This window comes from Glossina fuscipes, unplaced genomic scaffold (assembly GCF_014805625.2).
Source record: "Glossina fuscipes isolate IAEA_lab_2018 unplaced genomic scaffold, Yale_Gfus_2 27, whole genome shotgun sequence".
NCBI lineage: Eukaryota > Metazoa > Arthropoda > Insecta > Diptera > Glossinidae > Glossina > Glossina fuscipes.
This window is the reverse complement of record NW_023998422.1, coordinates 8,539,504-8,557,492: the sequence shown is the minus strand read 5'-3', so window position 1 is coordinate 8,557,492 and position 17,989 is coordinate 8,539,504. Positions and strand designations below refer to the sequence as shown.

At 33.4% G+C, this 17,989-nt stretch overlaps 1 protein-coding gene across 3 annotated transcripts in view; it reads left to right on the top strand.

The window, feature by feature from the left end:
• The window catches only part of LOC119636090 (scavenger receptor class B member 1), a 44,724-nt gene that overhangs the window by 19,518 nt on the left and 7,217 nt on the right, over window positions 1–17,989 (top strand). For all 3 annotated transcript variants that reach the window (XM_038031221.1, XM_038031220.1, XM_038031219.1), the window contains one exon: window positions 13,843–13,937. In XM_038031221.1, coding sequence (XP_037887149.1) covers window positions 13,853–13,937 — 85 coding nt within the window. In that variant the 5' untranslated portion in view covers window positions 13,843–13,852. The remainder of the gene's footprint in view (window positions 1–13,842; window positions 13,938–17,989) is intronic.

Here is a 17,989-nt window from a genome sequence, read left to right as displayed (position 1 = left end):
TGATACTCAGTTTTTTGTACACTTTCCCTTGCCCTTGCTATATCTTTAACTTTAATTCGAAGGCGGCACTATTTGGTAAACTTGAGCCATGTGTTTATCGGTCGTTATCGATGTTCTTAACAACCGTTTCTTCATTATCGAAGCTGGGGCGCCAACGTTTCAGTTCAGCTATCGAAAATTTCAACGTCCAAATGATTGCGAAGATTCCCCGCCCACTACATCCGGTTGGCCTTTCGTTTTTTATGCATATGTCTGTTCTATCAAAAATGGGTTTTTCATGATGACTGCCTGTTGCTTCATTTTTTTTTTTTGTTTTCGCAAAAAACCTCATATCAAGTCGCTAACCAGCTGTCAAACATCAACTGCTGAAATTTCGATGAGTTGTTAGTTTTCACTGGATGCTGAAACATATGAACATAACTTTTTCGGATAAGCGCCACCATCTTCACGCTTAGAACGGAAGCTTTTAAGTCAGCCTAGGTTTCTACGTACCTAAAACGTCTAAGGATCGAAAGCTAAACATATATATATATGTATATAATTATAAAAAGAAATTTATATAGACTTGCCTAAGTGCGACTGTAGACGTTAGTGAAAAACGGATGTTTAATAATGTTTTAATATCTTGTAAAAAGACCAGATGAACATATCCTGATTGATCCTTAAAATTCATCGACAAGGTATATCAATACGTTTATGTAATGGAAGTGAGAAATAATGTATAGAAAATAATCCTTGGTAGTTGGGGCCGAGTTAATAAGAAGTTTTGAAAATTCCACACAAATAAATGAAAATCAGATTAAATATTATCAACTACACGTGACACATTTCACAGAATCACTCACTCACTCACTCATTCACTCAAAAGAAAGTTAAAGGAAAAATTCAACTATCAGTCAACTATCCTTCAACCTTAGATATCAGGCAGAGAGACCGGAGGAGGAAACGGCTGAAGGAACGGACAATCAGACGAGTATATTTGTGTGCGTAATCTTGGATATTGTAAAGGAAGCGGGAAAAGTAAAAAAAGAAAATTTTATCTTCCAATTAATGGTTATAGGAAATACAAAACCTCTATATATTTTGCACCCTACACAACTAATGGCATATTATTATTAAATCGGTGCGTATGAGTACAATACTCAGAAGAACTTGAAACAGATCCAGCTTTTATTATACCGACCGATTCAGAAACACTTTAGCTTTGTGACAGTATGCCCCATTTTGTAAGATCAAATCAATTACGTTTTTATTATCGCGTACGATATGCAAAATATTCTCGGATTAACGACAAATTCTCCTTTTAAGGAAAGTGAACATAGTAGCTCCTGCGCTTCTCTTGATGACAACATCTTTACGGTTTCTTGTTTCTAAGACCATGACACGATTGCACTTTCTTGGGCCAGACTATAATCCCATATTTATTATGTATTGTCAATTGAGCTGTTTTAGCATCATCGTGCACAATAGAAGCATAGAGGCTTTAAAACATATGATGAATAAACCGATGACCATTTATAAAGAATTCGAATTCTTATGTGCAGGAGAAAGTAATGAGAATTCTTAAAAAAAGTGATCGATATTTTTAAAGCGGAGGATTTATGGTAGTTGCCTTTGCGTGCTCGGTCCACCTCGCTGAGGAGAATCTCCGAAGTTTTAGCTTTAATCCTGCGTGAGACTTTTTGTGGAAACCTTCATCTTGAGACGCTTACCAGAGGTAAAGTGCTTGCAAGTGCTTAGGAATTTGCATTTCTACTCAACTCCGTTTGAGATAAAATACGCATCAATGAATAGTGATTTTTAGGTTAACGTAGATTTTATTTATAATTCTCCGGTAGATCTACTTACGAGGACTTCTACTTACAATGTTTATTCTGTTTGTGTTTTACGTTTTGTGTGTTTGTGTATTTTATACAATTCAACCCTGTCGACTCAACTGACTTTGCTTTCCGCAAATACTCTGCTCTCACTACCTTTTTACAAACCAGTTACCACTACTGCGAACTTCGTTAGGACATTTTCGTAATCATCTCCTTTTACATGTGATGTTAATCTGTTTTGGGTTTTATCATTTTTAAAATTTGCTTTCTTAGAAAATCGATTAGTCTTCAGCCAAACCTGTTTCATCAAATGTCGGATTTTCGTAACAGTATTTTAAATTTCTACACGAGTCATTAATAATTGCTACCTCGTGTAGCCATAGCCTTTCCATTGTTCAGATGATGCACAGTAAACCTTGCTTTTAATAAAATTATAGAGAACAACGGAGAATAGGAGGAGGAGATAGCTGATTTTACAAATTAAACTCTTTGAATTATTCTCAAGTGTAAACAAATGCAGATGTTAACGATAGCTGATGCTTGATAATATAATTTATGAAATCGAATCTATTTAATTAATCGAAAAGAACACTCAGAGTTTTATGCGAAAGAATAAAATGAAGTTTACACTGTCAGCAAACGAGTGTTAATAGAAAGAGCGAGAGAGAGAGAGAGAGAGAGCGGGTTCTAAACGAAGCCAAACTGGATGCATGTTCAAAAAATAACATCAATGTGTCATTGACTAGCTGTCCGTACATCTTTTCGATAAAGTATAGGAAATATGTATATAAAATCTAAATAATTAATTTATCTTATAATTATATTATTCACTTTTAATTACCTTAAATAATTATATCTTGAAAGTGCAGAAAAACTTCTTTCATAAAGCTGGTTAAGAACTAAAAATCAATTATGTAGCATTTCATATAATTATTCATTAATTCTATGAAGAAAGTTTTTATAGTAAAGTCATGAAGTTTTTTCGTCAACCTTTTTTATGCTGACCCATGTATGTAAAATTAAAACTTGTTTGAGTAGAGGAAGCTGCCTCATCGATCTATACGCATAGATATATAGAATAGTGATTTTTAAACTTTTAAGATGTTCCTCTTCCTTCGAATGGCTCGAAAAGTTTTCATGTCTTATAAAATTGAAATTTTTGAAAAATCAGCCTTGCGATGTGTCGACAAACCTCCTTATAAAGAAGTTTCTTTAATGTGGAAACGGCATTGATTAAAGCCGCCAAATTGTTAAAATTCGATAAGAAGTGGTTCTTGCAAATCAGAAACTGTGAACTTGTGGCAGTGAAATTAGCCAGAGCCTTTATACTACGTCCTTATTATTATCCCAAACATTTATCTCCTGCTTACACCACATCGTTGTTGATGTCTCATAATTACCAAAGCAAAGAAATGCGAATTTTACGCAATAAGGGTTTAATTATTATGCAACAATTACTGGGTGACTTAGTGGTGAAATTGAGGACCAAAGAACCATGTCTTGCCAACTGTCCGAACATTCATTTGTTACTAAAACAAGGCGAGAACTTAATATTTACTACAGACTTGTGGATACTAAGCTACGGTTTTACTACGGAGTTTTCTTCGAATGCAACGAGTGTTTCCACTATCATGGAAATTGAATGGGACGTTTAAGATGAAAATAATTAAAATATTAAAAAAAAAAAAAATATTTAAACAAAAAATTTGTTTTACAGAAAATATTTTCGTAGACACACAGTCGAGCGTAAGTATTGGAGATCGCTGGTGCAAAAAGTCTTACAAACCACAGCACTACTAGGAAAGCTGTCAAGCCATTTACACCTATGCAATAAAGAAAAATTGTAAAATTGTTTAATAGTTCTACTACAGATACTGATGTAACTGATACTGACATTTCTCGCTAAAGCGGAATTTTTCTTTTTTTTTAGTACATGGGTTTAAACTTAAAAGAATTCACTGTTTAAGTTGCTTGTCTCGATTGTTGTTTGTTTTTTTTTTTTTTTTTATTATTATTTTTAAGTTATTTCTGGTTTTTCAGCTACAAAAAGCTTAAGTAACTTAAGCCAATGGGAATAACTCCGTTCGATAGAAATTCAATTTTGCCAACATCCGTTGTGCCCACTACTGTACTGTACTGTGATTGGTATCACATGCATGCGTGTTAAGGCATGCATATCTACAGATTTATATTTATTTATTTTTTTTAGTTACTATACAACACATATACATTTAATGTATATACATACAACTCTTAAGTGTATTGAGTAATCGTTAATGTTAGTGACCGGTCTTAAGAAACATAACTTGATTTCATGTGCAATAATTTACGTGATGTAGATTTTTGTAATAACTAACACTCGCGGGGATACGATAACTTTTTTATTCTCCATGTAACATCTGTATTTGGAAATATTTTCGATACATCCGTTTACTATGCTCTACGTTCTACGTTATGGCATGTCCTATACTTCCAGTTTTATGATTTGGCTTTTGCTTCCTGAGCAATATTGTGTTGTTGCCTGCAGACCTTGTGTTATTCTATGTTTGAAACCTTGTGTCCTGTACTTCACGTTCACGGGCTTGTCATTCCGTATTTGATGTTGCTCTACATTCTATGTTCTACGTCCCAAGTTCTATGGTCTACATTGAACTCTTGTTTTCTACAAGGAGTGGTTTCTACATAGTTTGTATTATATGTTGTTCTACTCTATGTTCTACGCGGCACTCTATATGCACTTTTTTCTATTCTCAGTAGTACTTTATGTTCTATGTGTCACCAAGTCTTAGATGTGTTGTATATGCTATGCTTTTTATGTTCCAAGTGATGTGATTTATATTGCATGTTATAAGTTCTCCTTTCTTCTGCCCAGATATTACTTTACGAATTTTATATTATTTTGCTATGTTCTTCATTCTATGTCGCACACTTTATGTTCGTACGTTGACCCGTTCTGTACTCCATGTCTTGTATTACTTGTTCTATGTTCTATGTTCTATGTTCCATATTGCGAGTTCGCTGCTCCATGTTCTATATTTTATATTCTATGCCGCCTTTGTACCGAGTATGTTCCATATATTTTTCACTCTACGTGCTACGATTTCTATATGCTATAATCTTTATTCTACCACATTTACAATCCACACGCGATGTTCTACGTTCCATGTTTTGTGCTTTATGTTCAATGTAGTATTTTCTGGCCGGTATGTTGCACGTTCGATATTTTCTGTGTTCTATGTATGCGCTAGGCTTGCTGTTGTACTCTTAATAGATGCTACTTTGTAAGTGCATCTCATAGTATGCTATGTTCTTCTATGTTTTATATTCTTCCATTCTCTGCGTTCTATGCGTGTTTTCTCTTCTACATTCTATGCTCTCCAAGTGCTATAAGCTAAACGCTATAGTCTGCTTAAGCATCTGCAAGCGGTATTTTGCACGCTTTCCTTTTGTTCCACGCCCTAGAACCCTTGTTCTATGATCGATTTTTTATATTCCCTCTTCTTTTTGTGCATTCTACGCACTAGGTTTTTTTGGCATATGCTTGTGCCCTATATGCTATATAAATTTTTATGTTATACGATTTACATTCTATGTAGAAAGTTCTACATCCTATGTCCTGTTTTCATGTTGCATGTGCTATTTGTTATGTTTAGAGCTATGTTCCCTACTCTTTTCGGTCACGATCAGTTTCTTAAGCGAAAATATTGCCTCCAAGTGTCTTCCTAATTTACTATGTCGTCATAACAGTCGAGTTTAGGCAAATAAATTAAGGCAAGACGGCATCAGATTACTTAGAAGTTACTCAAGAATAAAATCTTATAATAATACACTTTATAATCACTCGAAAAAGATACTAACACATAACCTAAAAGTGATAAAAGCACAATACCGAAGTTTCGTTACGATTTGAATTCTGATTAGCTCTGTCGGGCCGAACCAATATCGTGATTATTTGCAGTTCGTAAATTTTAAAATGAATTAATTTAATCCCAATGAAATCGTACTCGTAGTGTTTAGGAGGTTGAACTCTGAAAATTCAAAATATTTTAATAAACAACTCTGACTGAAAATGTTTTATTACCTTGATCTTCTGCAATTCCACAAATCAACAAGACACAACATCAAGACGATCCAATGCGTTGAATGAAACGGTTCGATGTTCTAATGTCTGTTACATGGTTCATTTGAAATTTAGTTCCAATATTAGTAAGAGCTTTTTGTCACATTTGTCACATTCAAATTTTAAAGGCAACTAATAAATTTCTCTATACTTTAGTACAGAGAGCAGATTCTCTTATTGTCCCTTTCTCGCCAATCATCTCAATTGATAATCTTGATCTGTACTGTCGCGAATGGTGTAGCATTCGTTGCATACATCGATTAAAATATGATCTTCTAACTACCCTTAGAAAATGTATTCAATCAGATTTCGATATCATATCATAACTAATTTTAAAATAACTTGACTGTTATTTTTCGCAGCTCATCGCAATTTTTACTATCCGGGAATGTGTCAATATATATAATAGAGAAATATAAAAAAATACTTCTTAGAGACTATGTAATGATGGCTGGCTTTTATCTCTCTATTACTAAACGTTAAAGAAAACCCTTTCGAAATGTCATGAGAGTCCGTAGCCGATCATTTGATCGACGATGATGTGTTCGGATTCTTGGTTGTATCATCAGAAAGCGCATTAAACAGAAACTTGTGAGAGAGGGGAAGGCATCGATCTTCTCATTAAAATTTTAACGATTCGTAAAAGTTTCTGCGATGCTCACGTACTTGCTAGTGAGATATCCAAGATTTCTCCAAGGTGCGCATTCACTTTACTTCTACTCCCCAATATGCTTTGCATGAGGTGCTGGGCATTTGAGATTCGCTTTAACGTCGCCATACATTGCTCGGTGCGTTTGACTTGTTGCGCCGATGTTTACTTTAGCCGATAGGTATTCCATCCAGATTCATCATAAGGCAAAACGCAAGAAACTGTTTCCTACTTGTTTTTTCCATTTCCTTATGTATTTTTATGCACGAAATTTATTGCTCATTGGTTGAAGTGTTTTTTTTTTTTTTTTTTTTTTTTTTTTTTTTTTTTTTGGTACTCGCCGTAATAAATTATTCCCGTTTTAAATGATAAATATAGATTATTTCGTGTGTGTGTGTGTGTTGAAAGTGTCTGTGCTGATGATTTAACAATTCTGGAAAATTTTCTATTACAAATTAGACTAAATAAATAAAGTAATTAAAGACGAAAAAAGATAAATAATTAAATAAGTAACTAAATATTGAGTAAAGTATTAAATGAAAAAAACAAACAAACAAAACAAAGAAAGCGAAGCAACTTGTGTTAAAATATATAATTAGGTTCATTGAATTTTTCTTTTCCCTCCCAATAACGAAGAATTTCCGTTTTCTTTACACTATTGAGGCTAACGGACTAAACGAATATTAATATTCATTATGGATTACATTGTAAAGCCGATCAGTTTACTTGTAAATGTTATGTAAACCTTTTACTGCGAAGAGTATTAATACTAAAAACCTTTTCAAGCTAAAAGTTACTTTCGAACTTTCGATAAATAAAATCTGCTTAGAATAGAGAGAGATAGAGAGATGTAGATGATAATACACTAGCTAAAGGAAACTTAAGTTAAAAGCGAAAAAGAAGTGAAACATAAGTGTGCTAAGATGACTTTACTGCTAACTGCAATGAAAATTATCACTTATTCTCCATTTCGGATAAAAGTGTGAGCACGCGAAACGTACGTTAGTTAATCAATAACGTTATTGATAGCTGCTAAGTGATGGTGTCTCGCTGTTATCTATATCTTTAGCTTCCTTTTGGAACTGTAGGTTCAGAATTATACATTTTAAGTCATAGGTTACGTTATCGTCAATCTAATACTTATACGATAATATATACTTTGTGATGAGCGATAATGACATGTATCTTATAATAGCTAAGAAAATAAGTGAACCAAAAAGGAAAAGGAGGAGTTTGCTAATACTGACAGTTACGAATGAGAAGATGTCCGGACTGGAGTTAAGCATCACTTGAGCAAATCATCTTCATCTGTTTGCCATTGCGAAGGTTTTCTTCGGCCTGCGTTAGCTATTAGCGCCGTGATGAATTCTGGACCTTGCGCTCCATGAATTCTGGACTTTGTTGACTTCAAATCTGCTTAGAGGAGATCCGGCGAATGCAAATGTCAAATTTAATTTTATATCTTGCTTTACTGCTAGTTTTCTAATGCGTCCCGTTATTTTTTAATATCATTGTAAATCCCTAGTTGGGCAAGGAGTAGTGCTACCAATTAGTTTGGAAATTTAAAATTTCTAAATTATTCAACTTCCAGTGGTTTCTCTACTAAAAAGAATTTTAAGAAAGGAACGTTTCAATTGTATACGGAACTGATTGGAATACCAAGTACGTAAATATGAAAGTAGAGTTTGCCCATAGAGCGGCATGGACGATATGTTCTTGCTGACATTTGACAAAATTTTTCCATCTCAAAAACCATACATGTTTCATACGACAGCATACCTTGGAACGGGAATGAATATGTCGAGTTTTTTTGTGCAAGAAAAGCATTTCTAAGAAGTCATATTTGCATTGTGCCCTCAGGATTTATCTTGAGAATCCTCTGACGCCAAATTTTCATGGGTAGATCAAGACGCACCGTCCCCAGCAACGCCGAATTGCTATGGCAAGATGGCTGATTGGATCGCAAAGATGTGATCTGTTATTGGATGCTGAAGTCTAGGTAAACAGTCCACAACCGTTCAACGGTTGTCTGATAAAAAAAAGCAAGAATATCAAAAGAACAGTAGAGGGACCACATTTTTACATGTCATCCGTCCATCCGTCCGTATCGCAGTACAATTCGCGACGCATTGAAAACACTTAACTGGGAAGTGCTAGTCCATGCGATCTACTCACCAGGCGCTAGTCCTTCTTATTACCGCTTGTTCACATTATCATTTTCTTACAGTAAACGTACATTTTCTATACAAAGATTTCGCCTTCACACCGTAATGTGTATTTAGAAAGGAATCATTTATCGGGGTAGAGATACGATCGTAGAATCTTGCATAACGTAGTATACCATAAATATCGTGGTCTTGGATATCATAAGCTCCAAGTTTTGCCTTTCGCTCCCTAATACGTGCACGTAATTTAATGCCCTCACGATAGGTTATTAAAAATAATTTCCAATATCTTTATATAGATCGTAACTGCAGAGACAGCCAATTATTTATTAATTATTATTTTAACTTAAACCGGTTTCATCATGAAAATGTAATTTAAGGTGAAACAGTTTAATTATTGATCTATGAAATATTAATTGGACATATTTTGTTCATTACCTTATTAATTTTAATTGTTTTTAATTTAAAATAATTTTTCCTTTCAATTTTTCACTAAATAGCACTTAGTGTTATATATTATGTAACATTTCGTTCACAAAGTTCATGAAACAATTTTTTATTTTTTTTTATTTAAATTTATTCACTTTTACAATGTAACGTAAAAAGAGGAAAACAAAACCACCTTTGTTAAGTTCACACTAGAAGCTTCCTCTTCAATTCAAAAAACATCCAGTTAAAATGATGAATAAATATATTAATAAAATACTTGATAAGACGTCAGCATTTGTGATAACTGTTCAAGTTGATCTCTGAAGATAAATGTTCAAGTTCAAGTGCACATAGAAAACTATCGATGGTCGTATATTTTCTAGGGGAATTGTGGAATTTGTTCTTGTTCGATGAATTTCTGTAATGAAACGTAAGCAACTTCTACTACTAAGCCGCAGCAATAAAATGGCAAAAGAGGCAACGGATATTAGGCTAGGAGCTTCAATGTTTTGCAATTTAGGAAACGATGTTTGTTAAAGGCTTGCATTCATTACTTAAATAAAGAACATTTAATGTGAAAATAGCGCAGCTGTTCAATTACTAGTACAAAGAGATCGTTCAGATGTTTTACTTCACATTAATCATGGAATTTATACTCGAGGAGAAGGTTACCCCTAAAACAATGCACATATTTAGGTTTACAACTTTGCTAAGAAGGCAAAAAATTATTGAAACTCACCACTTAGGTAGGCATCAGCTCAAATAAAAATAGAGAAACGATTCAGTTACTTGCCACTTCAAAGTCCGAAATTGTTTTTATTGTACGAAAAGTAACTTAACATGAACTATTAACATACTTTTTAGGAATAGTACACGTTTGCTTACTATTATATCAGTTAAACTACACTCTGCTGACAGTAGATATACGAAAATGTACATAAAAGGAAAGATCCCGGAATTAAGAGTCGAAGGCAAGATGGTTCTTAAGGTTCTTCAGGCACGGTTAACATTCACAACTTGAGTATTTAATATCTATGGCAACTATATAAAAAGAACTCAGCTATTTCTTACCGATATAAAGAGAGATCAAGTGTTTTTTCCCTACATTACTTGGGGACTTAGTTAGCGAAAAATCACGATTCTAGGATATCTAACATTGTTTAGGTTTAGATTTTTGCTAAAAGAAGGGACAGTAGCGGTTTCAAAAGACTTTCAGGATTCTCCCCCTTTCTCCTTATTTGCTGAAATATATCCAACCGTAAAACCGAATACAATCACTGAATAAGGGAAAGCGTTGGATTAACTGGACTAACGTATTTTAGTTATAAAAGCAATTAGAAAAAAGATTCAATTTGTGTACGACTAGGAAAATTATAAAGTTATATAATTTATTAATTGAAATATTGCTGGTATCCCTTTTAAATGGCTTACAGTAGGATTATAAAAGTATAAGGACTCTAATAAATGAAACAAGCTTAATAAGGTTGAAAAATGAGTGGGCTGTACCATGAAGTTCCCTTGCCAAGTCTCTTCCCGGTAACGAAGTTCGCACAATTTCCATTGAAAAATTACATTTAAAATGAATGGATCTGCTTTTATTATTTCGTGGCTTTGTTAGTGTGCGTTTCTATAATTGATAAAATTAATTTACCCGAAAATAAGAAATTTTAAAGACATCTGAAAGTTAAAGAAACTGCCTTTCAACATTAAGAAGCTGTAATTTTATCTGATGCCACATTTATTTGTTTGTTATATCCATAATTGTACGTAAACATGTTTTGAATATGTTATGAGTAATAAGTTGGAGCATTATGTAAATGAATACTTAAATAGCATACAAGAATTATTATTTTTTATATCATGCGATATTTTAAATAGAAACAAAATATCAACACTTAGGAACAGAGTTGCAAAAAGGCCTATAAGCACAAATTCCAACACTAAAGAGAGAAAATGATTAGAAAGAATTGTAGACTTCAGACGCCGTTCACCATATTCAAGGGGAGACTAATTTCAAAATTTTTTTGTACGACCAAAACTTGTAAAAAAAAAGACTTGAAATAAAGATTTTTCCTTTATATTGATTCGAAATGGCGTTGACTTTGGAATTTCCTATATTTGGCCTTATATATAGAAGCATGACACAACATTTTCCAATTGTCTCTTGACTTGGTTTTCACATTTTTAAAATCATTAATACACTTGTCAATACGAGTAAAAGTATAAGTTGTTATGTATTGAAGAAATCAATTTCGCCTACTGCGCATTAAAGAGCATTCGAATTTTATTCTTTTACTTCTTTTCTCTCTTTTGTGGGTAATCGGTGATGGGTATAAAAGATTTGCTCCCGAACGAAACTAATTTTCCTCCTTTTTGTTTTTGATTTCTTGTTTATTATGAACTAACTACATTTTTTAGATTCATTGATAAATGCTATACAGAGTCTGAGTTGTCTCTGCTCGTATTATCGTCCAAATTTAATTTTGCTACTTGTCATTTCTTTTATTTGTTTTGATGCATTCGAAAGGGAAGGAAATGTATTGAGCAACAGTAAATTCCTATGAATAAAGCTTACGCTGAACATTTGAACTTAACTCCTATAAAGTATATACAAATATATTAACTCTATCGATGTATATCTTCTAATATATCCAATGCGCATTCCTCGGGTATTACAAATATACTCTTATATAATGGGCAAGTGGAAAATAACGAAAACTAGACAAGACTTAATTTCTAGGTTTATGTCGTCATTTTTAAAAAAAATCTAGAAGGCAAGACGAACAGATCTTGCAACAGTACTTACTCAAGAGTGAAAAAAATCTGATAACGTTTTCGATGAGCGGCAATAGCGATATACTAACATCATTGTCATTGGCCATAAGAGATTACACCACAAAGTAATAGTTTATACATACGAAGCAATTAACTATAATTACTTAAAACGATTATTAAAATCCATTTAGTATGGGTTTTATTGCGGTATGTATTCAGGTTTTTTTTTCCTTTTTTGTTTTCTTTAAACATATCATTGAAAATGTAAAAAATTTACTATAGAAAGTTTTTGAAAAAAATAATAAAACATTTTGGCCTTAAGGTGAGGGCTTGGCTGCCTCATCATTTGAAACAAATACTAGGTAGTCTCAAAAATATTGTTGCAGAAAACAAGTTAGCCGCAAATTTCTATCAACATAAGTGCGATTTATATATATGCCAAAGCAAGACGTAAATAAATCTTGACGACTTGAAGAGTTAACATTTTCTCTACGTGCACCAATTGGTCATTTAGGATAATGTTAGCATTGAAGATGGTAGTAGCGTACACCAAACTTTAGACCGTTACCTGTGTAGAGGTTGAAAATTTCAAGTCCCTATTGAGCATCTTGCTTTTCAATTCTCTTCATTTGCTTAGCTATTGTGTGAGCGCGTTCTCAAACAGATCGGGATTATTTCTTAAACTTGGCTAAAGGATTCGAGCCAAAGTCTAGATAATATATATATATATATATATACATATATATAGCATGTATGTAACAAAGGGCACAGGACAGACGCACGGTTATAATCAAATTGAATTCAAATCTAAACACTAATAACGAATTTGTATTAAAGAAAAAATATTTATGTTCTCTCTTGCGCACGTTTTTGGACTTGAAGAATATTACAACTAGTAGATCCTCACACCTTCGATGCCGGCACGGTGGGACAATTGTGAAAATAAGATATGCAAGAATGGTGTTTGAGGCCATGGGAATTTCATTCTTATAACTGAACTGCTCAAGACCTCATGCTACCACTAATAAGGCATATCGAGTGGGTAATGGGACTGAGATTGAATTTAAGTTGATTTTAGAAAAGATTTTGCGTAAAAAGCTACATTGACACTGAATTTACGCTTATGGGAATTTGAAATTATCCGTCATTTCCCACTTTCACTATGGGGTAAGGGGGCAACAAGCAAACAGATTAATTGAAAATAAATTAAAGTTGATAATGAAAGATTGAAACATGGTAGGACAAGCATTTTTGAACTGATCCAGAATTTTGCCAAAAAAAAAAAAAAAATACGTAGAACTTACAGAAATCACACTCCCATTGCTTAACTCCGTCGTTGGTGGCTAAAAGAGCAAAGTGAAAGAGTGGAAATGAAGTAAAGCTGATACTGAAAAATTGAACCGACATTGCGATTGCATTGATTAGCAAATCAAAGGAATTTGTATGTAACGAAATCCCTAATGATAATTTTTAAGCTGGACAAGTATTAAACTTCCTCACCGATTATGGGTAAAGTGAACTTTTCTTGAGATTTTTTAAATAAAAGAATCATAAAAAAAATTAGAAAGTTTTTTATTAAAACACAGTTTTATGAATCACTCTAATGCGATTATAAACATTCAGCAACTTTCACATGTTTTACAAAACAATAACAAAGAGGGAGAGAGAAAGAGAAAAAGAAAAAAAGAAAGAAAAAAAAAGCACAACAAACATAAACTAATGCCAAAAAAAAATTACATAACCTTTGCTTTTTTTTTTTTTCTGTAATTATTTTACAAATGCTTCCTTTCCGTTTCGCCGCCATTTCTTGCTCTCTTTGCATGTCTTCTGTTATTTATTAAGTCATTTTTTTTTTCCTTTTCGCCGTTCCATTTTTTCTTGCAGTTAGTGTTTGATGACAATAGTGAAAAGTCCTAAAATGAATGGCCAACAACACAAGCTCTGTACGAAACTATCGAGTGCTTATCTAAGAAAATGGTGTAAGTACCGCTTTTTTATTTTCGTTATTGTTTTTTTTTTTTTTTTGTACACTACATAATTGTAAACGTACACACGCACAACAATACATTCACACTACTATGTATTCAGATTGAAATTGCTTTTGATTTCATTTACATGAAATTCTATTTCACTAAGTATGATAAGTATTTAATACATAAGAGTTAAATGAAAAAAAAAAAAACAAGATGTAAATAAATAAATGAATGAAACAAATCTTACGTTTTAAACGAAGGCAAGAATGTATAATAATTTTATATCGCAGAATGTAAAATAAAGTTTTACATAAGTGTTTTTTGTTGTAGAAATACGTATTAGAATTACATTTAAGATTCGTCCAAGGCCCGGCGGCTATCAAAACAAACGGTGGGCCCAATTTATAAGGGCTCTTAGTTATACTTATCACTTTGACTACGTAATGATTGTTCGTCGTCTATACATTGATTCACACGATGCTTATGAATGCAACATCAAGGTTTTAATGGCCAAAAACATGTACTTTTGTCCCTGAGAATTTTTCTCTGCTTAAAGTCAATTATGCCTTCCATAACGAAAAGAAACGTCTGACTCGCCAAAGAAAACTCAAAATAGTCAGCGAACGATACATGTATACATTTCCATACGTAATACATCTTCGTTTCCTTGTACGAACGAGTGCATAAGAGTCGCGATTGGAAAGTTGGGATTCTTGGATGCAAATCATGCTTGGTCGGAACTATAGCGAGTGCTTCGCCAGTAAAGCCACAACTCTAATGTCACAACTCTAATGCTCGTCGAGTTAGGTGTATAAAGGACATCCCCTGAGTGTGAAAAAAGAAGAAGTGACATAGTCTCCTTTTAGCTCACTATACTTTTCCCAGCGATGTTCAAAAGTCGCGATATTCAGTTTATATTGGGAAACTTCAAATTTTTATAATTAGCTTTCAACAGTGCACTCCAGCACTGTATTATTGACAAACCTGCCACCAACGTGAAGTCTTTTCATATTTGTATGCAATAAACAAATCCATATAGATGAGTGAAGCTGATAGGATGCATGTTTAGCTTCTTGGCTTCGTGCGTAACACACATGACATGTATGAATTTTCGCAATGGCTTGAGTGTGTGAATCGCATTGGGGCGACCAGCTTTTTCCTCTTCGAGATTTCTGTTATTAAGCAAAATAAAGATATTTTTGAAATGTCGTCCGTGCCTGGTAGTTATTGAATATTCTTTAACGCTTGTCACACGTAGTCACTTCATAGTGTCGACCGTACCCTTGTTTATGCAGGCGTCTCGTACAGCCTCGTTTAAACTTTGTTGTCCAATATTTTATTATTAAAACTGAAACAACAAACTCCGCCAAAATAAAACCTACTTATCTATCTATAAAATTTTAATTGGACTTAGGGCATTTCAAATAAAAGTATTGGGTCAAGTAACGACGAGAAAATTGTTTTTTTTTTTTTGTTTTAGTTGAGTGAGATAGGTCTGTTGACACCTAAGACCTACACATCGAGTAACGTGATTAATTTTTAATGTAAGTTCTTCTTTTGGATCTACAGCTGATAGAAGCAGTTACGATGATTTCCAGGAAAACTTAGTAATGCGCCTCCCGTTTATTAGCAAGCAGAGATGTAAATGTGGTCACTTAAGTACTGTCAATTTCGGAGTTATTCCCAGAATATTGATTGCAAGCTTTGGCTGCATTTGAGCACTAATTAGACACTGGGAGAAAAAACAAAAGTAATAATTAAAATGGAATCAAATTGAATGAAAAAGAAAATCCACTAAATTTGATAAACGAGATCAGCTGCTTGAGATGAGCCTTGTCGCCAGTACGAAGAATTTCCTAAAAGTTGTTTTATATGTCGAAAATGTATAAAGGCCGTCTAACGATGCTAAATTTTCTGCATTCATGCTCAGCTCAGATGCTCAGTTGACTCCAAGTCATTGACTTATCGCGCTTGAAAAGACAAATGAATACGAATCATCTTTTTCAGAATGTGTTTACTCAGGGTCAGCTCAGGGTCGGTGCGAAGTCCCTGTCAACATACTCTCATAGCCTTGAGAAGTATTTGTAAAAATCGGTGTTTATGTTATAGATTTCACGTCATCGATATGTAATGAAAAATTGAGAAGATACTCTGGAAGTAAATATGAAAACAAGCGGCAAACCCCGACCACTTGCGGAACTTTCCACATCATAAAAAAGAATCAAATATCAATGAGAAAGGAAATCAAAGATAATAATTTCCGATTACATTTTTTTGTATAAATAAGATAATGACGTACGCTTTAGAATTAACTTTCGATAACAGCCACCTTGGATCGACATCGAGAAAATTGTATTCAAAAATTAAAAGATCTCTCGCTAGGTTCCAATTTAGACAGTAAAGATATCCTTATTGCTTGCTGCTACTCACTGATACTTAGGAAAATCTTCCTTGCACTCTATAGCATCTGTGCTGCAGACTATATTAGGTTTGTGCGAATGTAGGTTATATAACACCCGGACGAATTCAGGGAAGATCCATCTTATTTATTATATCATACAAATCGATTAAGAGCCATTTTCTGAATCATCGGTTTAACCATGTTTATGGGGAAATTCGTACTTGTATCAAAAATTGCTAAGGTTAGCAATAAGGCTGTGTGCAAAGGCTTTAAGCAAGCACTTTCCCCAACTTTTCGCACTGTAAGGATCGAGGAAACAAGGACAGATGCAGTAAAATCCAACCAAAAGATCATATGTTTAGGAGGCATCTTCCACGTATTCTTATCCATAGAATATGCCTCATTCTACTCATCGAAAATCTCTTTTTATACTCAGAGACCACTGCTGAGCAATCATTATATAACCTATACAAGTTCTCTACATTTTTTGAGAACGGTACATATGTAGAAGACCCCTCCTGTGTGCCAACTTTATCTCTTAATTCCTTACTGACACTCATTAGTGATTAAGAAAATATTCTTTGTATTCTACACCACTTGCGGCACAGGATGTATTAAATTTATGCGAATGTACCCAACTCCTTGAAGAACTTAAGGAAGACTCGCTGACTTATTATACCAAGCAATTCCGAGTCATTTTCCAAATTGATTTATGCATGTCTTTCCGTCTGTCCACTTTATGTCTGCCCATGTATTTTTGTATTCTATTTACAGATTTTTATTTTCGAAATGTTTTAATGAAGATGGAAACACCCTGACCCATGGAATCACGAAGTCTTCATAACTTTTCTCTTAACGGCACAATTTCAATTTTTCATATTTTTTGAGAAGAAACTCGACCTTAGCAAAATAAATGAATACTGAGCGAATAGATGAGATGCAACTATTTTTTGAACTCTACTCGCACATAATGTTTTTAGAGAAAGTAAACCTTTACATGAGAATAAAGTCCAACTTTTTGTATTTTATGACGAAAATTGGTACCAAAAATTGATTTAAATCATCCACCTATCCACGTATCCACCTATCTATCTATGTGTATTTCATATTTTTCGGATACATTTCCTCATAAAAGACCTGAAGGAAAGTCAATCTTATGTATCATCTCTGACGTTATTGCTGCTGTTGTTCAACTTTATCTGTTTCTTTTTCCTTTCGCCTTAGGTCAGTTAATAGATGTTAGTTATAAGTTCCGTTTTCTTTTTTTTTTTTCTTATTTTTAGAGAAATTTAGTGAATGATTAACTATCACCTAGAAATTAGACTTTGATTAATTATATGAAAATTATCGATTTAGCAAATTAATTGCTCTGCCATGAATTAAATGACAAACAACATGTTCAAGTGAATTAGTGGCAATTGTTGCACATTTTAATTATTATGAATCATTTGATCGAATAAAAAATGGTGGAATTTGATGGAGACGAACGATATTTGTCTAAATTATGCATATGTGTTTGTGTATCGCGTTTGTATTGTAAATTTTTCTTAGAAATTTTCATAAACAGGAAAAGCTTACTTCACAACAACAATAATTACTTAAAAACGAATTTGCATGCGTGCATGTATGCATTCATCTATGTACGTATGCAGGAAGG